Raw genomic sequence first — 23,598 nt, 5'->3', positions numbered from 1 at the left:
AAGATTGTGGCATAAAAGGCGCTCCATGGTCAATCTGATGTATTCATTGGCCATGCATCATTTACAATGAGTGGTACGGCCTCTGCAGTTGTCAGGGCATTCATACTTCTTGCACTTCACGGATCAGCGCAGAACAGTTGGGAAGAAAGTGAGTTTGTGTTTATATTGGACCTCCCTCCCCCACGTATCCTCAACCAATCATGTCAATGCGGAACTAAACAGAGCCCTCGATGCGGTATGGAGCTCAATTTGGCCTCTGCATGTCACCAGAGGCCCCACAATTGCGTCACACAATATATGGCGCCTCTGACCACATTTTTGGATCAAGCATAAATTGTCTCCAAATGCTGCACGGCCAATGCAGAGAACAGATTGACCAAGTAGCGCCTTTAGTTTATCACATTCTCATTGGTTAATGGGTCGTACCCTGAGAAACAAACTCGTGTTTGGCCAAACATAGAAGACGATGCTGACTTCCCATAACTCAATGCGAATGCGTGCCATACAAATTCAACCTCTACTGTTCAACCTCAAATTCAACCTCTTGGTCTCCTTCGCCTCTTGAGTCTTAAAGGTTATCATCGTGGCTTGTATTGTATATGCCAACTTTTTGTATTCTGTGAAGCACATGCATGTTGTTCCTCATACTTGAATAGCTATGGCTGTTAAACGTGTCATTCTTGGGCAAGGACCTAGTTAGGTCGTTTTGCGCTCGCTAGCTAGTAGGCCTAACTTCACCACGTATTGTGAACAAGTATGTCTTCTGTATCAACCACACACAGCTGTATTCTAATGGGCACTGTTTCATTTAGAAAGTCGGGGTAACTAACGCAGGAAAGTAGACAGGAAAGCTAAGCCTCCCATGCTCACATGATGAATAAGTGTTGATAGGGACAGTTCAATTGAAGAAACGCCAACCGTTCTTACCTTGTGAGCAAATGCTATTGCTTTGTATCAATGTTATTGCAACATTGATAGTTAAGTGTCATTGTCTCTCATAGGCTCCGTTTTCAGGAATATCCTCGTGGCTCACCTTCGGTAAGAGTGCTAAATTAAATCACAGAAAACCATTTCGCTACAGAGGCTTTTGACTTTAAACTAGTCTACATTTGTCAATACCAGTTTGCTGGATCTTTTATTTTTTTGTGTGCAGGTATTGGGGAGAAGTACGTCAAGTGGAATATGCACAATTCGGTATGAACGATTATCTGGGTCTTAACATCCATGGTATTAGCATGGTTTGGTGTAACCCAAGATTGAGACCTGTCCCATTGATGACCCCATTTGCTACTCTCGACCTGTCAGGATGACGAATCTTCAACCACCAATTGCATGTTCTGAGGCATAACATGAGTATGACATATCTGTTAAGCACTTTTATTAAACTATATTTTCTCCTTTTACAGCTGCAATCCTTAATCTGTATTTTTGGACCCTAAATCTCATAGCAATTTTCACATGTACTGTAAATGATTCGATTCATAAACATTGGTGATCTCTCAAAAATAAATATTTTTATTGACAGTGCAGTTTAATTTAGTTCAGCTCTTCTGGTCTCTGAGCTGAAATGTAACATATTTCTTATCTGCAAATGGCTTACATTGTGGGAATGAAACCTGGACCTGTTATGGTAAATTACCTTGTGTACTCAACCAACATGAGACTGCTATCATCTGATTCAATGATGACTGCATAGTTAAGCAGCTAAACCATGATGATTATTTAGCGTCGTCTTTCACTCCTATCTGATATGTTGGGTTGATTAGGTATTTGACCCCTCACTGCATAGGGAAGCATCTAACTTTGTATTTCATTCAGGAGATAATGGAAATGACAAACACTGGACAACGTTGAAATGGTTTGCCTAGGCTAACATTTTTGACACTGACTGCATTGTTCATCTGATTCTGTGACAAAGTATCTTTTGCACCTGTGCTGTATCCTTCAAACTGACAAGTCATTTTGTTGCTTAACAGGTTCTTTACAGGACTCTGCAGGTGTCCTGATGACCACATGGTATGGCAGGATACTAGTGGCTGAATGAGGTCACTAACAAAGATCCCATATGAACTGGCAGTAAAAAGGCAGTGCTATCTGAAAGAATGACATAGAACTAGGTCTCTGATCTTTTTGAGGACATAATATTGGTACACACTCTTATGATTGGTGATTGCTTTTTGTGTTCTTGGAAACATTGAGCATTTTGAGTATAATTTATTTTCAGTCCCATTAGATGCAGAACAAGGATCTGGTATGATTAGGATGAATGCGGTGAGCTACAAATATATATATTTTTTAATAAAGTGGATGCCATTGAATCAGTTTTCTGATCTTGTTGAGATGTTATTGTTACGTAGGCCATGGTGGCGAAGTAATTACAATATGGCAATTAAACACTGGAATGGTAGATGTGCAGAAGATGAATGTGCAATTAGAGATACTGGGGTACAAAGGAGCTAAATAAATAAATACAGTATTGGGATGAGGTAGATAGATGGGCTGTTTACAGATGGGCTAGGTGCAGTGATCTGAGAGCTGCTCTGACAGCTGGTGCTTAAAGCTAGTGAGGGAGATATGAGTCTCCAGCTTCAGTGATTTTTGCAGTTCATTCCAGTCATTGGCAGCAGAGAACAGGATGGAAAGGCGACCAAAGGAAGAATTGGCTTTGGGGGTGACCAGTGAGATAGACCTGCTGGAGCACGTGCTATGAGTGGGTGCTGCTATGGTGACCAGTGAGCTGACATAAGGCGGTGCTTTACCTAGCAGAGACTTGTAGATGACCTGTAGCCAGTGGGTTTGGCGACGAGTATAAGCGAGGGCCAACCAACGAGAGCGTACAGGTTGCAGTGGTGGGTAGTATATGGGGCTTTGGTGACAAAACGGATGGCACTGTGATAGACTGCATCCAATTTTATAGATGACATCGTCGAGGATCGGTAGGATGGTCAGTTTTACGAGGGTATGTTTGGCAGCATGAGTGAAGGATGCTTTGTTGCGATATAGGAAGCCGATTCTAGATTTCATTTTGGATTGGAGATGCTTAATGTGAGTCTGGAAGGAGAGTTGACAGTCTAACCAGACACCCAGGTATTTGTAGTTGTCCACGTATTCTAAGTCAGAGCCGTCCAGAGTAGTGATACTGGATGTGCGGGCAGTGATCGATTGAATAGCATGCATTTAGTTTTACTTGCATTTAAGAGCAGTTGGAGGCCACGGAAGGAGAGTTGTATGGCATTGAAGCCTGTCTGGAGGTTAGTTAAGTGTCCAAAGAGGGGCCAGAAGTATACAGAATGGTGTCATCTGTGTAGAGGTGGATCAGAGAATCACCAGCAGCAAGAGCGACATCATTGATGTATACAGAGAAGAGAGTCCTCCCGAGAATTGAACCGTGTGGCACCCCCATAGACTGCCAGAGGTCCGAACAACAGGCCCTCCGATTTGACACCCTGAACTCTATCAGAGAAGTAGTTGGTAAACCAGGCGAGGCAATCATTTGAGAAATCAAGGCTGTCGAGTCTGCCAATAAGAATATGGTGATTGACAGAGTCGAAAGCCTTTGCCAGGTCGATGAATACGGCTGCACAGTAATGTCTCTTATTGATGGCGGTTATGATATCGTTTAGGACCTTGAGCATGGCTGAGGTGCACCCATGGCCAGCTCTGAATCCAGATTGCATAGCAGAGAAGGTATGTGGGATTTGAAATGGTTGGTGGTAATCTGTTTGTTAACTTGGCTTTCGAAGACCTTAGACAAGGTAGAATAGATATAGGTCTGTAGCAGTTTGGGTCTAGTGTGTCACCCCCTTTGAAGAGGGGGATGACTGCGGCAGCTTTCCAATCTTTGGGAATCTCAGACGATACGAAAGAGGTTGAATAGGCTAGTAATAGTGGCTGCAAGCAATTTGGCTGATTTGTAGGGGTCCAGATTTTGCAGCTCTTTCAGAATATCAGCTCTCTGGATTTGGGTGAAGGAGAAATAGTGGGGGCTTGGGCGGGTTGCTGTGGAGGGTAACGGGCAGTTGACTGTGTTAGGGGTAGCCAGGTGGAAAGCATGGCCAGCCGTAGAGAAATGCTAATTGGAATTCTCAGTTATAGTGGATTTATCGGTGGTAAGTATTTCCTAGCCTCAGAGCAGTGGGCAGCTGGGAGGAAGTGCTGATATTCTCCATGGACTTTACAGCGTCCCAGAACTTTTTGAGTTTGTACTACAGGATGCAAATTTCTGTTTGAAAAAGCAAGCCTTAGCTTTCCAAACTGCCTGTGTATATTTGTTCCTAACTTCCCTGAAAAGTTGCATATCACAGGGGCTATTCGATGCTAATGCAGAACGCCACAGGATGTTTTTGTGCTGGTCAAGGGAAGACAGGTCCGGAGTGAACCAAGGACTATATCTATTCCTAGATCTACATTTTTTGAATGGACCATGCTTATTTAAGATGGTGAGGAAGGCACTTTTAATGAATAACCAGGCATCCTCTTCTGACGGGATGAGGTCAATGTCATTCCAGGATACCCCGGCCAGGTCGATTAGAAAGGCCTGCTTGCAGAAATGTTTCAGGGAGCGTTTGACAGTGATGAGGGGTGGTTGTTTGATTGCAGACCCATTACGGATGCAGGCATTGAGACAGTAATTGCTGAGATCTTGATTGAAAACAGCAGAGGTGTATTCGGAGGGCGAGTTAGTTAGTTAGGATATCTATGAGGGTTCCCATGTTTACGGATGTGGGTTGTACCTGGTAGGTTCATTGATAATTTGTGTGAGATTGAGGGCATCAAGCTTTGATTGTAGGATGGCTGGGGTGTTAAGCATGTCCCAGTTTAGGTCACCTAATAGCACGAGCTCAGAAGATAGATGGGGGCAATCAATTCACATATGGTATCGAGGGCACAGCTGGGGGCAGAGGGTGGTCTATAGCAAGCGGCAACAGTGAGAGACTTGTTTCTGGAAATGTGAATTTTTAGAAGTAGAAGCTCGAATTGTTTGGGTACAGACCTGGATAGTAAGACAGAACTCTGCAGGCTATCTCTGCAGTAGATTGCAACACCGCCCCCTTTGGCAGTTCTATCTTGGCGGAAAATGTTTTAGTTAGGGATGGAGATTTCAGGGTTTTTGGTGGTTTTCCTAAGCCAGGATTCAGACACGGCTAAGACATCCAGGTTGGCAGAGTGCTAAAGCAGTGAATAATACAAATTTAGGGAGTAGGCTTCTAATGTTAACATGCATGAAACCAAGGCTTTTACAGAAGTCAACCAATGAGAGCACCTGGGGAGTAGGAGTGGAGGTAGGCACTGCAGGACCTGGATTAACCTCTACATCACCAGAGGAACAGAGGAGAAGTAGGATAAGGGTACGGCTAAAGGCTATACGAACTGGCCGTCTAGCACGTTCGGAACAGATATTAAAAGGAGCAGGTTTCTGGGAACGATAGCATAGATTCAAGGCATAGTGTACAGACAAAGGTAAGGTAGGATGTGAGTACATTGGAGGTAAACCTAGGCATTGAGTAATGATGAGAACGATATAGTCTGTAGAGACGTTTAAACCAGGTGATGTCATCGCATGTAGGAGGTGGAACAACACAGTTGGTTAAGGCATATTTGAGCAGGGCTAGAGGCTCTACAGTGAAATGACACCGTAATCACTGACCAGGACAGTAATGGACGAGGCATATTGATATTAGAGAGAAGCATGCGTAGCCAAGTGATCATATGGGTCCAGTGAGTGGTTGGGCTGGCTGGGGACACGGCGTTTCAGACAGTTAGTAGGCCGGGGATAACAAGTTAGCAGTTAGCCGTACAGGGCAAGCAAGCTAGCAGTTAGCAGGCCGGGGTTAGCAAGCAAGCAGTTAGCAGACCGGGTTTGGCAAGCAGTTAGCAGGCCGGGGTTGGCAAGCAGTTAGCAGGCCGGGGTTGGCAAGCAAGCTAGCAGTTAGCAGGCCGGGGTTGGCAAGCAAGCTAGCAGTTAGCAGACCGGGGTTGGCAAGCAAGCTAGCAGTTAGCAGACCGGGGTTGGCAAGCAAGCTAGCAGTTAGCAGACCGGGGTTGGCAAGCAAGCTAGCAGTTAGCAGACCGGGGTTAGCAAGCAAGCAGTTAGCAGACTGGGGCTCGCAGTTAGCAGACCGGGGCTCGCAGTTAGCAGACCGGGGCTAGCAAGTTAGCAGAAGGGCCTTTGGGGGACGTCGCGATGGAGGTATTTCTGTTTTTGCCTCTTCGTGCGGTGATGTTGATAGACCAGTCATGGATTAGTTGGGTTCCAAGTAGCTCTAGGTAGCTAGCAGGCCACGGTTAGCAGAATGGGCCTACAGCGGACGTCACACCTGAGGGGCCTGTTGGAATCCTCGGGAAAATTATGTCGGTATTCCAGTCGTTGAGGATCGGCGGGGTTCCGTGCCCCATACTGGCAGTAGAAGGGGTCCGGATATTGTAGCCCAGGAGTGCTAGTTGCGAAGATCCAGATATAAATGTTAAGAGTTTGCGGTAAGAATCCAGTGATATGGAGAAAAAAAAATAGGTCCGTTATGCTCTGGTTTGAGTCACGTTGTACGAACTGGCGAGAGCTTTCCGAGCTAAAGGTTAGCTGATGACCGTTAGCAGTGGTTTGCTGGTAGCTAGTTAGCTGACTAGCTTCAGTTGAGGGATTCCAGATCCGAAGTAAATAGAAATAAAAAAAATAAAAAAACAGGTTGTAGGCGGGATGTAGGAGAGTATTTTGAAGTTGAGGTTTAAGAAAATATTTTTAAAAGATATGGGAAGAAAAATATATAAAAATATATATACAAGGGACACGACAGGACAAAGACGTCTGACTGCTACGCCATCTTGGAAGAGACAAGTAAAATATATAGTGAAAACAATAGTGGTCCTAAAACGGAGCCTTGAGGAACACCAAAATGTTGATTTGTCAGTTGATTTGTCAGAGGACAAACCATTTACAGAGACAAACTGATATCTTTCCGACAGCTAAGATCTAAACCAGACTAGAAGTTGTCGTATAGACCAATTTGGGTTCACAATCTCTCCAAAAGAATGTGGTGATCGATGGTATCAAAAGCAGCACTAAGGTCTAGGAGCACGAGGACAGATGCAGAGCATTGGTCTGACGCCATTAAAATGTAATTTACCACCTTCACAAGTGTATTCTCAGTGCGTAACTACTTTCTCAAAATATTTTGAGAGGAAAGGGAGATTCGATATAGGTCGATAGTTTTTCATATTTTATGGGTCAAGGTTTGGCTTTTTCAAGAGGCTTTATTACTGCCACTTTTAGTGAGTTTGGTACACATCCGGTGGCTAGAGAGACGTTTATTATGTTCAACATAGGAGGTCCAAGCACAGGAAGCAGCTCTTTCAGTAGTTTAGTTGGAATAGGGTCAAGTATGCAGCTTGATGGTTTAGAGGCCATGATTATTTTCATCATTGTGTCAAGAAATATAGTACTAAAACACTTGTGTGTCTCCCTTGATCCTAGGTCCTGGCAGAGTTGTGCAGACTCAGGACAACTGAGCTTTGGAGGAATACGCAGATTTAAAGAGGAGTCCGTAATTTGCCTTCTAATGATCATGATCTTTTTGTCAAAGAAGTTCATGAATTTATCACTGCTGAAGTGAAAGCCATCCTCTCTTGGGAATGCTGCTTTTTAGTAACTTTGCGACAGTATCAAAATACAATTTGGATTGTTCTTATTTTCCTCAATTAAGTTAGAAAAATAGGATGATCGAGCAGCAGTGAGGGCTCTTCGATACTGCATGGTATTGTCTTTCCAAGCTAGTCGGAAGAATTCCAGTTTGGTGTTGCGCCATTTCCGTTCCAATTTGCTGGAAGCTTGCTTCAGAGCTCGGGTATTTTCTGTATACCAGGGAGCTAGTTTCTTCGTCCTTGGGTAGGTGGTGGGAGTCTGGAAGGTCATCTAGGAATCTTTGGGTTGTCTGAGAATTTATAGCACGGCTTTTGATGATCCTCGGTTGGAGTCTGAGCAGATTATTTGTTGCGATTGCAAACGTAATAAAATGATGGTCCGATAGTCCAGGATTATGAGGAAAAACATTAAGATCCACAACATTTATTCCATGGGACAAAACTAGGTACAGAGTATTTTTAATTTTTATTTTTTTTATTTATCCATTATTTTACCAGGTAAGTTGACTGAGAACACGTTCTCATTTGCAGCAACGACCTGGGGAATAGTTACAGGGGAGAGGAGGGGGATGAATGAGCCAATTGTAAACTGGGGATTATTAGGTGACCGTGATGGTTTGAGGGCCTTATTGGGAATTTAGCCAGGACACCGGGGTTAACACCCCTACTCTTACGATAAGTACCATGGGATCTTTAATGACCTCAGAGAGTCAGGACACCCGTTTAACGTCCCATCCGAAAGACGGCACCCTACACAGGGCAGTGTCCCCAATCCCTGCCCTGGGGTATTGGGATATTTTTTTAGACCAGAGGAAAAACTACTGGCCCTCCAACACCTCCTACTGGCCCTCCAACACCACTTCCAGTATGACTGTGACAGTGAGTAGGTCCAGAGACATGTTTGACAAAACCCACTGAGTCGATGAAAGCCTTTTGGAGTGGGTCTGTGGACTTTTCCAAGTGAATATTAAAGTCACCAAGAATTATAATATCTGCCATGACTACAAGGTCCGATAGGAATACAGGGAACTCTGTGAGGAACGCTGTATATGGTCCAGGAGGCCTGTAAACAGTAACTATAAAAAGTGATTGAGTAGGCTGTATAGATTCCATGACTAGACGCTCAAAAGATGAAAACGCAGTCGTTTTCTTTTTTGTAAATTGAAATTTGCTATTGTGAATGGAGGAGGTCTTTATTCTAGTGAGATTGCTAAAGTGAACACCGCCATGTTTAGTTTTGCCCAACCTAGATCGAGGCACAGACATGGTCTCAATGGGGATAGCTGAGCTGACTACACTGACTGTGCTCGTGGCAGACTCCACTCATAACAAACCACTCATTGTTAAATTCGTGACTTGTGTAATGTTTATGTCCAATCAGCACCGATACTATAATTTCTCTTCATTATTTCTCTTCATATGACAAGGATTAAAAATGATTTGCAAATAGATTGTCGACTTCATTCATGAAAAATGTTAAAAGTATGATGTTGACAGTTCAATCAAAGCTACTGTAGATATAACGTGATTTGACGTCATTTTATCTGTGGCCGCTGACCTTGAGCTATCTTGGATGGGCACTTCTATTGTAACTCTATGGCAGCACCCAAGGGGCTTGAATATCTGACAAATATAACAGCAGAGGGTGCACCCCCCCCCCTACCCACATCGACGGGACAGTAGTGGAGAAGGTGGAAAAGTTTAAGTTCCTCTGTGTACACATCACAGACAAACTGAAATTGTCCATCCACACAGACAGTGTGGTGAAGAAGGCGCAGCAACGCCTCTTCAATCTCAGGAGGCTGAAGAAATTCAGCTTGTCACCAAACACACTCACAAACTTTTACAGATGCACAATCGAGAGCATCCTGTCACCACCTGGTATGGCAACTGCCCCGCTCACAACCGTAAGTCTCTCCAGAGGGTGGTGCGGTCTGCCCAACGCATCAGCTGGGGTAAACTACTGCTCTCCAACTGCTCTCCAGGACACCTACACCTCCCGATGTCACAGGAAGGCCAAAAAGATCATCAAGGACAATAACCACCCATCACTAAACAGCTATTTTTTTTTATTCCTGGTAGATGCCAATGCTGTAGAGATACGCTTAGCGGACTGAAACTTCACTGTTGTAGGCATAATCAAATCCAATTGTATTGGTCACATACACATATTTAGCATATTTGCGGGTGTAGCGAAATGCTTATGTTCCTAGCTCCAACAGTGCAGTAATATCTCACAATTCACAACAATACCTAATTGTGAAGTAAACTTAACTAAGGAGTAATATAGAAGGGAAACTTTTAACTTGAAAACGTACAGGATTCCTCTTTCCGGTTTCCCTGACTTCCGTTTTTTTCTATGCTGTGTTATGTTTGTTCGCGTAGTACTCCTTACAGGCCGTTTGGTGTACGTTTTTTTTTGTTGGTAAGATGAAATCTCCAACTGTGAAATGTATTATAGTACATCATTATTGCAACACAACAAGATTTGTTCAAGCCTAAAATGTTAGTCCGTAATCGTAACATTGTGTTTTGCATGTTCACAGATTAAATGTAACGTTTACGTTCCATGTTTCACGCATTGCTTTTCTTACTATCCTAACAATTTAGATATGGATTTTCTAACGATACGTACATTCCATCTTTTGGCAGATATTTCGCTCCATAGTATGACAGGTTTGAATGGACAGAGGTTTGAAGAATGTCATCATTAACGACCACTCTCATATAATCGCAAATTTACGGCGTCACTGATGTTCTTCTACCCACTATTGCCCATATTTTGGGCTGTTTCTGCAAAGGCAGATTTCTTTCAATTTGACAGTATTTCTAATGTATCTACGTACTATTTCAATTATATTTATTGTAATATATGGGAAGGGGAGTGTCAACAGAATCAAGATGATGCGACTCAGCAAGGTATGGTGTTAATTTGTTTTCTGCAAGTTTAAAAAAAAAAAAATGTTTTCTGTAGAAATATCAAAATTGAGACCGTAATTCCAACAGTCTGGGAAACAGACGCACTGGAGGAATTATTTGAAAGGCATAAATTCGTTTTTACACAGGACAAAACTATTTTTTATTACAATGCAACGATGATTAGCTAGTTTATTCAAACATAGAGGGAATGTCTTATTTAATTTATTATCCGGTGAGGATATGTAAAAGCGTTAGCATTTTCCTTGCAAACATGCCTTGAGCAGAAATGATAGTGTTGTTTAAATGATTCCAACAGCTATGTCTAACTCTGCATTACACGTGTACACTGTACATTTGTGTGGCCATTTTAGTACCTACTAGGGACCTATGGGCAGCATTCCCTCAAGACTATATCAGTTTGCTGTCACAGTGGTATTGCAGCCTGGGACAGTGCTGTGAATCAGGGGATTGTCGGATAACAAATAATATTACAGGTAAGATTAAGTCATATTGAGGCAATATTTATATTAATGCATGTTCCACCAGCTATGTCATTTTTGTGCAGTGCTCATTTTGATGTTTTGTTTCAGGTCTGGCTAGTGATCTACAGCTAAAGCTTCATGGGCAGCACCTTGCCCAATCAGTGGTTCTGAAGGCTGTGCAGGGCTTCATCAGTAACCCTGAATCCAATAAGCCATTGACCCTCTCCTTCCATGGCTGCTCCGGCACGGGCAAGAACTTTGTGACCCGGATTGTAGCTGACAACTTGTACCGGGACGGGGTGAAGAGCGAGTGTGTGCGTCTGTTCATCGCTCCATTCCATTTCCCCCATGCCAGACTAGTGGACACGTACAAGGTGAGCCTAGCTGTTGTTACAGACATGACTCCTCTCTGCCAGGAACATGTGCAGAACAGAACTATGTTGTGAATATGGGTTAATAGATTATATAATAAATCTTCTGATTCCCTGTCTTATTGCCATGCATTGTCAACATTCATGGAGTAGGACTACCTAAATATTTAGTTTAAAAATAAAATGTTATCTTTGACATTTTCCAGGTCACCACCTAAATAAAAGTTATTGGAACTCACACCAGCGAAGGCACCCTTCCAACCAATTATAAAATCAATGTTAAATTGCATAATATTTCAAAATGATAGTGATTCAATTACACAACTCGATCTTGACCAAAGTAGGAATTAAACAAATATACAATAATGTCCAAACTCAGCAAATTATTGAGTGTCATTTTTTTGTGGATAAAACATGTAGAATAATACATGGAATGCCTGTGCATATTTTAATCTTGTGAATATATTGCACACCTGTCTTAAATGGGAACGAGTGAGAGGTGATATTTTTGTGCTCACCATAGCGCTCTCTTTCCAGGGCCAGCTCAGAGAAGCTATCCGGGACATGGTGCTGCGTTGCCCACAGACACTTTTCATCTTTGATGAGGCTGAGAAACTGTACCCCGGCCTTATAGATGCTATCAAGCCCTATATGGACCATTATGACAATGTGGATGGGGTCAGCTATAGGAGGGCTGTCTTCTTTTTCCTCAGGTTAGCCATATATACCCTTTAAATTATTGAGAGGCCTCTTCCACTAACTAATGTAAGGAAACCCAACTGACCCTAATCAAGATATGTTGTAATAATTATTTGTAGTAATATAGGTGGGACCACCGTCAACGATGTGGCCTTGGACTTCTGGCACTCAGGGCAAAACAGAGAGGACATTGGGATGGAGGACTTGGAACACCGGCTACGTGCTGAAGCTATGGATTCTCAAGGTACCAACAGTGGCTTTACAATCACACACTCATTCTCAGGTTTCAGGTATAGTGCATTTGGAAAGTATTTAGACCCCTTTACTTTTTCCACATTTGTTACATTACAGCCTTATTCTAAAATGGATTAAAATGGTTTATTTTCCCTTGTCAATCTACATAAAGACAAAGCAAAAACAGTTTTTTATACATTTTTGCAAATTTATAAAATAAAGTAAACATCACATTTACATAAGTATTCAGACCCTTTACTCAGTACTTTGTTGAATCACCTTTGGCAGCGATTAAAGCCTCTTGGGTATTAAGCCACAATCTTGGCTGGCACAACTGTATTTGGGGAGTTTCTCCCATTCTTCTCTGTCAGGTTGGATGGGGAGAGTCGCTGCACAGCTATATTCAGGTCTCCAGAAATGTTTGATCGGGTTCAAGTCCGGAACACTTTCCAAATGCACTGTAAATACGTTTTCACAGAGCAAGATTGAAGATGTTTTTCTCATAAACGCTACTACACTGTTAACACAAAAACAAATAGTTTGCAAAATACAGAATACTAATTAGAAATAGATTAAAACATTTTGAATTACATAACATGTTTTAATGTAAAATACCTTTCTCGAATTGTGGATTTACCAGTTTGTCTGCTTTCCAGGAGGCTTTGCACAGAGTGAACTGATGTCAGGTCACCTTATTGACTTCTTTGTGCCCTTCCTACCTCTGGAGTACCGTCATGTCAAGCTCTGTGCCCGTGATGCCTATGCAGCGCGGGGTCTGGAGCCAGACGAGGGAACGCTGGACGAAGTGGCGAAGGCCATGCTATATACACCCAAGGAGGAGAGGCTGTTCTCTGCCCAAGGCTGCAAATCCATACCACAGAGGATCAATTTCTTCCTACCCTAAACAGACCAATGCAACCCAGGAAACACATGAACAGTGTTTTGGCAAAAAGGAAAAAGTATGTCCTGCTGACATATTGAACATTTCTGCAATGGCACATGTCAATCGAACATGTGGTATGCCCACTCTTCACCCTACACTGCCAAGAAAGGAAGCATAGAGCATCTGGCTATAGTAAGATTCAATCTGATAACGAAGAGATTTTAGAGTGCATTTTCAACTTCCTCATTAGACAATTTTTATGCAATTATTTTACGTGAAGCTCAGGTCAACTCTAGTATTATTATTTGCATGTACAGTACCAGTCAAATGTTTGGACACCTACTCATTCAAGGGTTTTTCTTTATTTGTACTTTTTTCTACATAATAGAATACATATAATATATGTAGAATAATAGTGAAGACATCAAAATTATGAAATAACATATGGAATCATGTAGTAAGCCAAAGTGTTTAAAATCAAATTATATTTGATTCTTCAAAGTAGCCACCCTTTGCCTTGATGACAGCTTTGCACACTCTTGCAATTCTCTCAACCAGCTTCATGAGGTAGTCACCTGGAATGCATTTTAATTAACAGGTGTGCCTTAAGTTAATTTGTGGAATGTTTTCCCTTAATGCGTTTGAGCCAACCAGTTGTGTTGTGACATGGTAGGGGTGGTATACAGAAGATGACCTTATTTGGTAAAAGACCATGTTCATATTATGGCAAGAACAGATCAAATAAGAAAAGAGGAATGACAGTCCATCATTACTTTAAGACATGAAGGTCAGTCAATCTGGAAAATTTCAAGAACTTTGAACGTTTATTCAAGTGCAGTTTCAAAAACCATTCGGTGTTATGATGAAACTGGCTCTCATGAGGACTGCCACAGGAAAGGAAGACCCAGAGCTACCTCTGAAGAGGATAAGTTCATTAGCGCTATCAAGATGGCGCCGACAGAGGGTTATCTCACCTCTAGTCCTTAGGAAAGAATATAGTATTTTGGGTTTTTTTTCTCGTTTTTTTATTTTTATGTTGTTATGCCAGAAAATCTTTAGTGTTATTACATACAGCCGGGAAGAAATAGAGGATATCAGAGCGACGGCAACTTACCAACATTACGTCCAGGAATATGACTTTCTCGAAGCGGATCCTTTGTTTGCACTGCAACCCAGGGCGTTGGATCTCATTCCAGAGGCCGACCTAAAGCAACGTCTCCGCAGAAGAGGTAGACGGAGCAGCCTCCTGGTCAGACTTTGGAGGCTTGCACACCACCCACCGCTTCCGATTATATTACTCGCCAATGTCCAGTCTCTAGATAACAAGGAAGATTAAATTTGGCAAGGGTTGCTTTCCAGAGAGACATCAGGGATTGTAGCGGTCTGTTTCACGGAAACATGGCTCTCTCGGGATATGTTGTCGGAGTCGGTACAGCCACCAGGATTCTTTAGGAGTCGCGGCAACAGAAATAAACATCTCTTTGAAGAAGGGCAGGGGTGTATGCTTCATGATTAATGACTCGTAGTATAATCGTAACAACATACAGGAACTCAAGTCCTTTTGTTTACCTAACCTAGAATTCCTCACAATCAAATGCCAACCATATTATCTCCCAACAGAATTCTTGTCCGTTATTGTCACAGCTGTGTATATCACCGCTCAAGCCGATATCACGACGGCCCTCAAGGAACTTCACTGGACTCTATGCAAACTGGAAACCATATCCTGAGGCTGCATTTATTGTAGCTGGGGATAACAAAGCAAATTTGAGAACAAGGCTACCTAAGTTCTATTAGCATATTGATTGTAGCACTCGTGCCGTCAATACACTGGATCACTGCTTCTCCAACTTCCACGATGCATACAAGGCCCTCCCCCACCCCCCCTTTGGCAAATCTGACCACAACTCCATCTTTCTCCTCCCGTCCTATACGCAGAAACTCAAACAGGATGTACCCGTGACTAGAACTATTCAACGCTGGTCTGACCAATTGGAATCCATGCTTCAAGATTGTTTTGATCACACCGACTGGGAAATGATCCGGGCAGCCTCGGAGAATAATATTGATTTATACGCTGATTCGGTGAGTGAGTTTATAATGAAGTGTATTGGAGATGTTGTACCCACTGTGACTATTAAAACCTACCTTAATCAGAAACCGTGGATAGATGGTGGCATTCGCGCCGCAAACCACCGCATTTAACCATAGAAAGATGACTGGGAATATGGCCGAATACAAACAGTGTAGTTATTCCCTCTGCAAGGCAATCAAACGAGCAAAATGTCGTTATAGGGACAAAGTGGAGTTGCAATTCAACGGCTCATACGTGAGACGTGTGTGGCAGGGTATACAGACAATCACGGACTACAAAATGAAAACCTGCCACGTCACGGACACCTACGTCTTGCTTCCAGACAAACTAAACACTTTTACCTGCTTTGAGGATAATAATAGTGCCAACGATGCAGCCCGCTACCAAGGACTGTGGGCCCCCCCTCTCCTTCTCGGTGGCCGATGTAAGACATTTAAACGTGTTAACCCTCGCAAGGCTGCAGGCCCAGACGGCATCCCTAGCCGTGTCCTCAGAGCATGGTGCAGACCAACTGGCTGGTGTGTTTACGGACATTCAATCTCTCCCTATCCCCGTCTGCTGTCCCCACATGCGAGATGGCCACCATTGTTCCTGTACCCAAGAATGCTAAGGTAACACAACTAAATTACTATCTCCCCATAGCACTCACTTCTGTCATCATGAAGTGCTTTGAGAGACGAGTCAAGGATCATATCACCTCTACCTTACCTGCCACCCAGGACCCACTTTAATTTGCTTACTGCCCCAATAGGTCCACAGATGATGCAATTGCCATCACACTGCCCTATCCCATCTGGACTAGAGGAATACCTATGTAAGAATGTTGTTCATTGACTACAGCTCAGCATTCAACAACATAGTACCCTCCAAGCTCATTGTTAAGCTTGAGGCCCTGGGTCTCAACCCCGCCCTGTGCAATTGGGTCCTGGACTTCCTGACGGGCCGCCCCCAGGTGGTGAAGGGAGGAAACAACATCTGCTCTTCCTCAACACTGGGGCCCCACAAGGGTGCGTGCTCAGCCCCCTCCTGTACTCCCTGTTCACCCATGCCTGCGTGGCCATGCACACTTCCAACTCAATCATCAAGTTTGCAGACGACACAACAGTAGTGGGTTTGATTGCCGACAACAACGAGAAAGCCTACAGGGAGGACGTGAGGGCACTCAGAGTGTGGTGTCCGTAAAACAACCTCTCACTCAACGTCAACAAAACAAAGTTAATGTTCGTAGACTTCAGTAACTAGCAGTGGGTGCACCCCCCTATCCACATCGACGAGACAGCAGTGGAGACGGTGCGTTCCTTTGCGTACACATTACGGACAAACTGAAATGGTCCACCCACACACACAGTGTGGCGAAGACAGCACCTATTCAACCTCAGGAGGCTAAAGAAATTTGGTTTGTCACCTATAACCCTCACAAACTTTTACAGATGCACAATTGAGAGCATCCTGTCTGGCTGTATCACTGCCTGGTACGAAAACTGCACCGCCCACAACTGCAGGGGTCTCCAGAGAGTGGTGCGGTCTGCCCAACGCATCACCAGGGGCAAACTACCTGCCCTCCAACTACAGCACCTGATGTCACAGGAGGGCCAAAAAGATCATCGAGGATAACAACCATCTGGGCCACTGCCTGTTCACCCCGCTACCATCCAGAAGGTGAGGTCAGTACAGGTGCATCAAAGCTGTGACCGAGAGACTGAAAAACAGCTTCTATCTCAGGGCCATCAGACTGTTAAATAGCCATCACTAACACAGAGAGGCTGCTGCCTACATACAGACTTGAAATCCCTGGCCACATTAATAAATGGATCACTAGTCACTTTAATAATGGCACTTCAATAATGTTTACATATCTTGCATTACTCATCTCATATGTATATACTGTAATTTATACCATCTACTGCATCTTGCCTATGCTGCTCGGTCATCGCTCATATATATATTTATTGTTATTCCATCCCTTTACTTAGATTTGTGTGTATTAGGTAGTTGTGGTGGAATTGTTAGTTTACTTGTTATATATATTACTGCACTGTCGGAACTAGAAACACAAGCATTTCACTACACTCGCAAAAACATCTGCTAACCATGTGTATGTGACCAATAAAACTTTATTTGATGTAGAGTTAACTGCACCTCAGATTGCAGCACAAATAAATGCTTTACAGAGTTCAAGTAACAGACACATCTCAACATCAACTGTTCAAAGGCGACTGTGTGAATCAGAACTTCATGGTCGAATTGCTGCAAAGACACCACCTCTAAAGGACACCTTGGCTTGGGCCAAGAAACACGAGCAATGTACATTAGACTGGTGGCAATCTGTCCTTTGGTCTGATGAGTCCAAATTTGTGTCTTTGTGAGATGCAGAGTAGGTGAACGGAGGATCTCCTCGTGTGGTTCCCACCGTGAAGCATAGAGGAGGAGGTGTGATGATGACACTGTCAGTCATTTATTTAGAATTCAAGGCACACTTAACCAGCATGGCTACCACAGCCTTCTGCAGCGAAATGCCATCCCATCTGGTTTGCGCTTAGTGGGACTATCATTTGTTTTTCAACAGGACAATGACCCAACACCTCCAGGCTGTGTAAGGGCTATTTGACCAAGAAGGAGAGTGATGGAGTGATCTCCTCGTGTGGTTCCCACCGTGAAGCATGGAGGAGGAGGTGTGATGGTGTGAGGATGCTTTGGCCTCCACAATCACCCAACCTCAACCCAAATGAGATGGTTTGGGATGAGTTGGACCGCAGACTGAAGGAAAAGCAGCCAACAAGTGCTCAGCATATGTGGGAACTCCTTCAAGAGTGTTGGATAATCTTTCCAGGTGTAGCTGGTTGAGAGAATTCAAGAGTGTGCAAATCTGTCAAGGCAAAGGGTGGCTACTTTGAAGAATCTCAAATATAAAATATATTTTTATTTGTTTAACACTTTTTGGTTACTACATGATTCCGTATGTGTTATTTCATAGTTTTGATGTCTTCCCTATTATTCTTCAATGTAGGAAATAGTCAGAATAAAGAAAAACTCCTGAATTAGTCGGTGTGTCACCTTTTAAGTGGTACTGTATATCCTTTTGTTTTGTTGGCACTGATGATATATTACAACTATTTGCTTAAGCAGTGGTAGGCACGTTCAATGCAAAGGAAGAAATACTGTAAATTGCAGCAAACTAGACTAAATATAATTCAATTAACTTTTGAAGGGCATGTTAATGATTATTCTAGAATTGTATATAGATTACTTGTTTTACAGGTTGATTAAATATTCACAGGTTAACAGTGTGACATCACTTTAAATAATGTATAACCTGCTGAATAATTACAATTCAGGTTTGAAGAAAGTAGTATTGATGTGCAATTTGTACAGGCAACTGCTTATCGTCGAAATGGTTACTGAACTACAGTGCATTCGGAAATTATTCGGACCCCTTGAATTTTTACCCAAATTTTTAACGTTACAGCCTTATTCTAAAATGTATTAAATAGCTTTTTTCCTCATCAATTTACACACAATACCCCATAATGAAAAAGGAATGTGTTGCACATTCCTTAAAAATAAAAATCTCATTTACTTAATTAACCTTTTGATTTAATCAGCCTTGATTTTCAGGTTTTTGGGGAGTTTTTCTCCAAAGATGGATGGGGAGCATCGATTTTCAGGTTTCTCCAAAGATGTGCGATCGGGTTAAAGTCCGGGCTCTGGCTGGGCCACTCAAGGACACTCGGAGAATGGTCTTGAACCCACTCCTGCGTTGTCTTGTCTGTGCTTAGGATTGTTGTCCTGTTGGAAGGTGAACATTCGCCCCAGTCTAAGGGCTCTGAAGCAGGTTTTCATCAAGGATCTCTCTGTACTAGAGGTCGACCATCTTTCCCTCGATCCTGACTAGTCTCCCAGTCCCTGCCGCTGAAAAACATCCCCACAGCATAATTCTGCCGCCGTGCTTCACCGTAGGGATGGTGTCAGGTTTCCTCCAGAATTGGCATTCAGGCCAAAGAGTTCAATCTTGGTTTCAACAGACCAAATTATATTTTTTCTCAGAGTCCTTTAGGTGACTTTTGCAAACTCCAAGCGGTCTGTCATGTGCCTTTTACTGAGAAGTGGCTTCCGTCTGGCCACTACCATAAAGGCCTGATTGGTGGAGTGCTGCAGAGATGGTTGTCCTTCTGGAAGGTTCTATCCCCACAGAAGAAATCTGGAGCTCTCAGCGTGACCATCGGGTTCTTGGTCCCCTCCCTGACCAAGGCCCTTCTCCCCCGATTGCTCAGTTTGGCCGGGCAGCCAGCTCTAGAAAGAGTCTTGGTGTTTCCAAACTTCTTCCATTTAAGAATGATGGAGTGTTCTTGGGGATTTCAATGATGCATACATTTTTTTGGTACCCTTCCCCTGATTTGTGCCTCAACACAATCTTGTCTCGGAGCTCTATGGACAATCCCTTCGACCTCATGTCTTGGTTTTTGCTCTGACATGCACTGTCAACTGTGGGACATTATATAGACAGGTGTGTGCATTTCCAAATCATGTCCAATCAATTGAATTTACCACAGGTGGACTCTAATCGTGTTGTAGAAACATCTCAAGGATGATCAATCTCTGAAACACATCCCAGCCAAGCCACACTGCTTTTTGACACAATGCCGAGTTAAACCCGGCAGTCAGCCACAGCAATGTGCCCAACCCGCCACAGGATCGCTAGTTGTCAATGTGACAAGAACATTCCTGCCGGCCAAACCCTCCCCTAACCCGGACGACGCTGGGCCAATTGTGCACCGCCCCATGGGTCTCCCGGTCACGGCCGGCAGCGACAAACCCTGGACTCGAACCTGGATCTCTAGTGGCACAGCTAGCACTGCGATGCAGTGCCTTCGACCACTGTGCCACTCGGGAAGCTGTAATGGTCTGAATACTTATGTATTGTATAAGGTATGTTTTTAGTTGTTTATATTTGCTAAAAGTTCTAAAAACCTTATTTAGCTTTGTCATTATGGGATACTGTATTGATGAGTATCTTTATTTAATCAATTTTGGAATAAGGCTATAATGTAACAATGTGGGAAAAAGGGAAGGGATCTGAATACTTTTCAAATGCACTGTACTTGGTCTGAGTATTCCACGAATATGAACTACATTTTTAAGATGAGTGTAACATTTGAGTCCCCTACACTTTTTTTGATCTAGAATTTTTGATATACATTTACATTTACATTTAAGTCATTTAGCAGACGCTCTTATCCAGAGCGACTTACAAATTGGTGCATTCACCTTATGACCTCCAGTGGAACAGTAGTGCATCTAAATCTTTTCAGGGGAAGGGGGGGTGAGAGGGATTACTTTATCTTCCTTATTTAAAGAGGTGGGGTTTCAGGTGTCTCCAATTCAGGTTTGAAGAAAGTAGTATTGATGTGCAAGTCACTAGGCAAGTCAGTCACGAACAAATTCTTATTTACAATGACTGTCTACCCCGGCCAAACCCGGACAACTCTGGGCAAATTGTGCGCCACCCTATAGGACTTCCAATCACGGCCGTATTTAATACAGCCTGGATTCGATCCGGGGACTGGGGTGATGCCTCTTGCACTGAGATGCAGTGCCTTAGACCGCTGCGGCACTCAGGAGCCCATTATTATAATCTGATTATTCCAACAATGTTTTGATGCTTTTTTTGTCCATTGTTATGTGTTACTTGCACAATACACCTCCTAATTATAATTAGCAAGTACATATATCAAGTGTTTATAAGTGTTCCATTGTCTGTACATGTGCTGACAACTGCCTGTTTTTCTGTCATTGTAAAAAGTGTTAGCATATTGACTGCACATTTTTGGTTTTGTAAGAAAATGTGAGGTTGCGTTATGAATAGGATATGATTTATGATAGTGTCGTCCTCCATAATTTATGCTATTTAATGATCTCTGTCCAGATCATTGTGTGTGTAAAAAAATTTAAAAAATGTAATGTTGTTTTTCTCAGATCAGGCAAACAAAGTGGCTGCAAAAGAAAGAGAAGGTATGCTGTGCCAGATGGATTTTAAGTTACTTTAGACTAATAAAGCATCCTTGATTAATTTGAGTCGGTTTACTGTTGAATCTAAAACCTGCACTCATAATCAATTGTGGGCTGAACACAAGCTCATAACATGTGTGAATAATAATAAAATTTCTGTGAATCAAAACTACATTTGTCGATGTTGAATCTGTGCGCTCAGAGTATTTATGCAGAAGTTGGATCTAGTGGATATATGGAGAGAGATGTTTTCTGTTGAGAGATCCTATATCTGGTGTAACAAAACATGTACTAGATGTTTATGTATTGACAGTTGGATGGTTTCAGAGGGCTTACGAAAGGATGTTTCTGTTCATATTCTTGACACGCCTATAACAGACCATAGAGCTATTTGCATACAAGCTAAAATATTTCTCTGTAATGATAGTCAGTGCAAGGCTTTATAATGGAAACTTAATAGCTCCATATTAAAAGATGAAATAGTCTAATTTGATATCATGTGATGCATTATACATTTTTGGAATAAGGTCCAGAGTGAAAGTCTCCAAAGAACAAACTGGGAAGTTCTAAAGTTTGTAATGGCTAAATATTTCAGAGAAAATAGCAGTGATCTTGCGAAGATTTGCTCTTCCAGAGACCTAATAGACTTTCAGATACAGATAAAGCAGAGTTAATTAAGGAACAAAATAAACTGGGTGAAATGTACAAGGTTAAGGAAGAGGGTGCTTTCATCAAGAAGGAAAGCAGAACTCTGCTTATTTTTTCAGACTGGGAAAATTTCACTCTAAAAGTATTTATTTTGAACAGTTAAATGTGAATAATATGATCTAGGACAATTGCCAACTACTGTGTCAATTTTTTACACCTCTAGGTAGTGTGAGGAGTCTGCAGCTCTGTTCTTTGATTCTCTTGGAAATGTTGTCTCTATTGATTCTTCTGATCAGGAATTATGTGATAATCCCATCTCCTTAGAGGAAATTATAGAGGCTATTGATCACTTTCAAATGAACAAATCCCCTGGGGTTGATGGTAATACTACCATCAACAGAATTCTGCAGAAGTTTTTCCAAAGAATTGCCCTTCTTTCTATTGGAAGTGAACTCTGAAGTACAGCCAATGAAGCACTCCCTCCCACTCTAACGCAAGGTTTAATCACTCTAACTCCTAAACCTAAAAAATACTTGTTACTCATTGATAATCAGTGTCCAATTAGCCTTTTAAATAACTATTATAAGCTAATAGCGCTTGTCAAATCAAATGTATTTATATAGCCCGTCTTACATTAGCTGATATCTCAAAGTGCTGTACAGAAACCCAGCCTCAAATCACAAACAGCAAGAAATGCAGGTGTAGAAGCACGGTGGCTAGGAAAAACTCCCTAGAAAGGCCAAAACCTAGGAAGAAACCTAGAGAGGAACCAGGTTATGAGGGGTGGCCAGTCCTCTTCTGGCTGTGCCGGGTGGAGATGATAACAGAACATGGCCAAGATGTTCAAATGTTCATAAATGACCAGCATGGTCAAATAATAATAATCACATTAGTTGTCGAGGGTGCAGCAAGTCAGCACCTCAGGAGTAAATGTCAGTTGGCTTTTCATAGCCGATCATTAAGAGTATCTCTACCACTCAGGTCTTTATAGAGTAGAAAGCAGCATGTCTGGGACAGGTAACATGTCCGGTGAACAGGTCAGGATTTCATAGCCGCAGGCAGAACAGTTGAAACTGGAGCAGCAGCACGGCCAGGTGGACTGGGGACAGCAAGGAGTCCAAATCAAATCAAATCAAATTTTATTTGTCACATACACATGGTTAGCAGATGTTAATGCGAGTGTAGCGAAATGCTTGTGCTTCTAGTTCCGACAATGCAGTGATAACCAACAAGTAATCTAACTAACAATTCCAAAACTACTGTCTTATACACAGTGTAAGGGGATAAAGAATATGTACATAAGGATATATGAATGAGTGATGGTACAGAGCAGCATACAGTAGATGGTATCGAGTACAGTATATACATATGAGATGAGTATGTAGACAAAGTAAACAAAGTGGCATAGTTAAAGTGGCTAGTGATACATGTATTACATAAGGATGCAGTCGATGATGTAGAGTACAGTATTTCCGTATGCATATGAGATGAATAATGTAGGGTAAGTAACATTATATAAGGTAGCATTGTTTAAAGTGGCTAGTGATATATTTACATCATTTCCCATCAATTCCCATTATTAAAGTGGCTGGAGTTGGGTCAGTGTCAATGACAGTGTGTTGGCAG

At 42.5% G+C, this 23,598-nt stretch overlaps 1 protein-coding gene and 1 non-coding gene across 2 annotated transcripts; both read left to right on the top strand.

Annotated features, from left to right (window-relative positions):
* The first annotated feature begins 1,673 nt into the window (after positions 1–1,673).
* On the top strand, positions 1,674–1,755 carry LOC115108807 (small nucleolar RNA snR60/Z15/Z230/Z193/J17). The gene has a single exon (XR_003860398.1). It is a non-coding gene; the product is annotated as a small nucleolar RNA snR60/Z15/Z230/Z193/J17 (small nucleolar RNA).
* An 8,202-nt stretch (positions 1,756–9,957) lies between these two features.
* LOC115107413 (torsin-1A-like) lies at positions 9,958–18,600 on the top strand. The gene is made up of 7 exons (XM_029630813.2): positions 9,958–10,060; positions 10,288–10,554; positions 10,926–11,048; positions 11,145–11,410; positions 11,945–12,120; positions 12,226–12,350; positions 12,997–18,600. The coding sequence occupies exons 2-7, from the start codon at positions 10,389–10,391 to the stop codon at positions 13,242–13,244; spliced, it is 1,104 nt and encodes a 367-aa protein (XP_029486673.1). The 5' UTR covers positions 9,958–10,060; positions 10,288–10,388; the 3' UTR covers positions 13,245–18,600.
* Positions 18,601–23,598: the final 4,998 nt, after the last annotated feature.

This window comes from Oncorhynchus nerka, linkage group LG24 (genome assembly GCF_034236695.1).
Source record: "Oncorhynchus nerka isolate Pitt River linkage group LG24, Oner_Uvic_2.0, whole genome shotgun sequence".
Lineage (NCBI taxonomy): Eukaryota > Metazoa > Chordata > Actinopteri > Salmoniformes > Salmonidae > Oncorhynchus > Oncorhynchus nerka.
The sequence above is the reverse complement of the archived record's forward strand: the minus strand, read 5'-3'. Positions and strand labels throughout refer to the sequence as shown.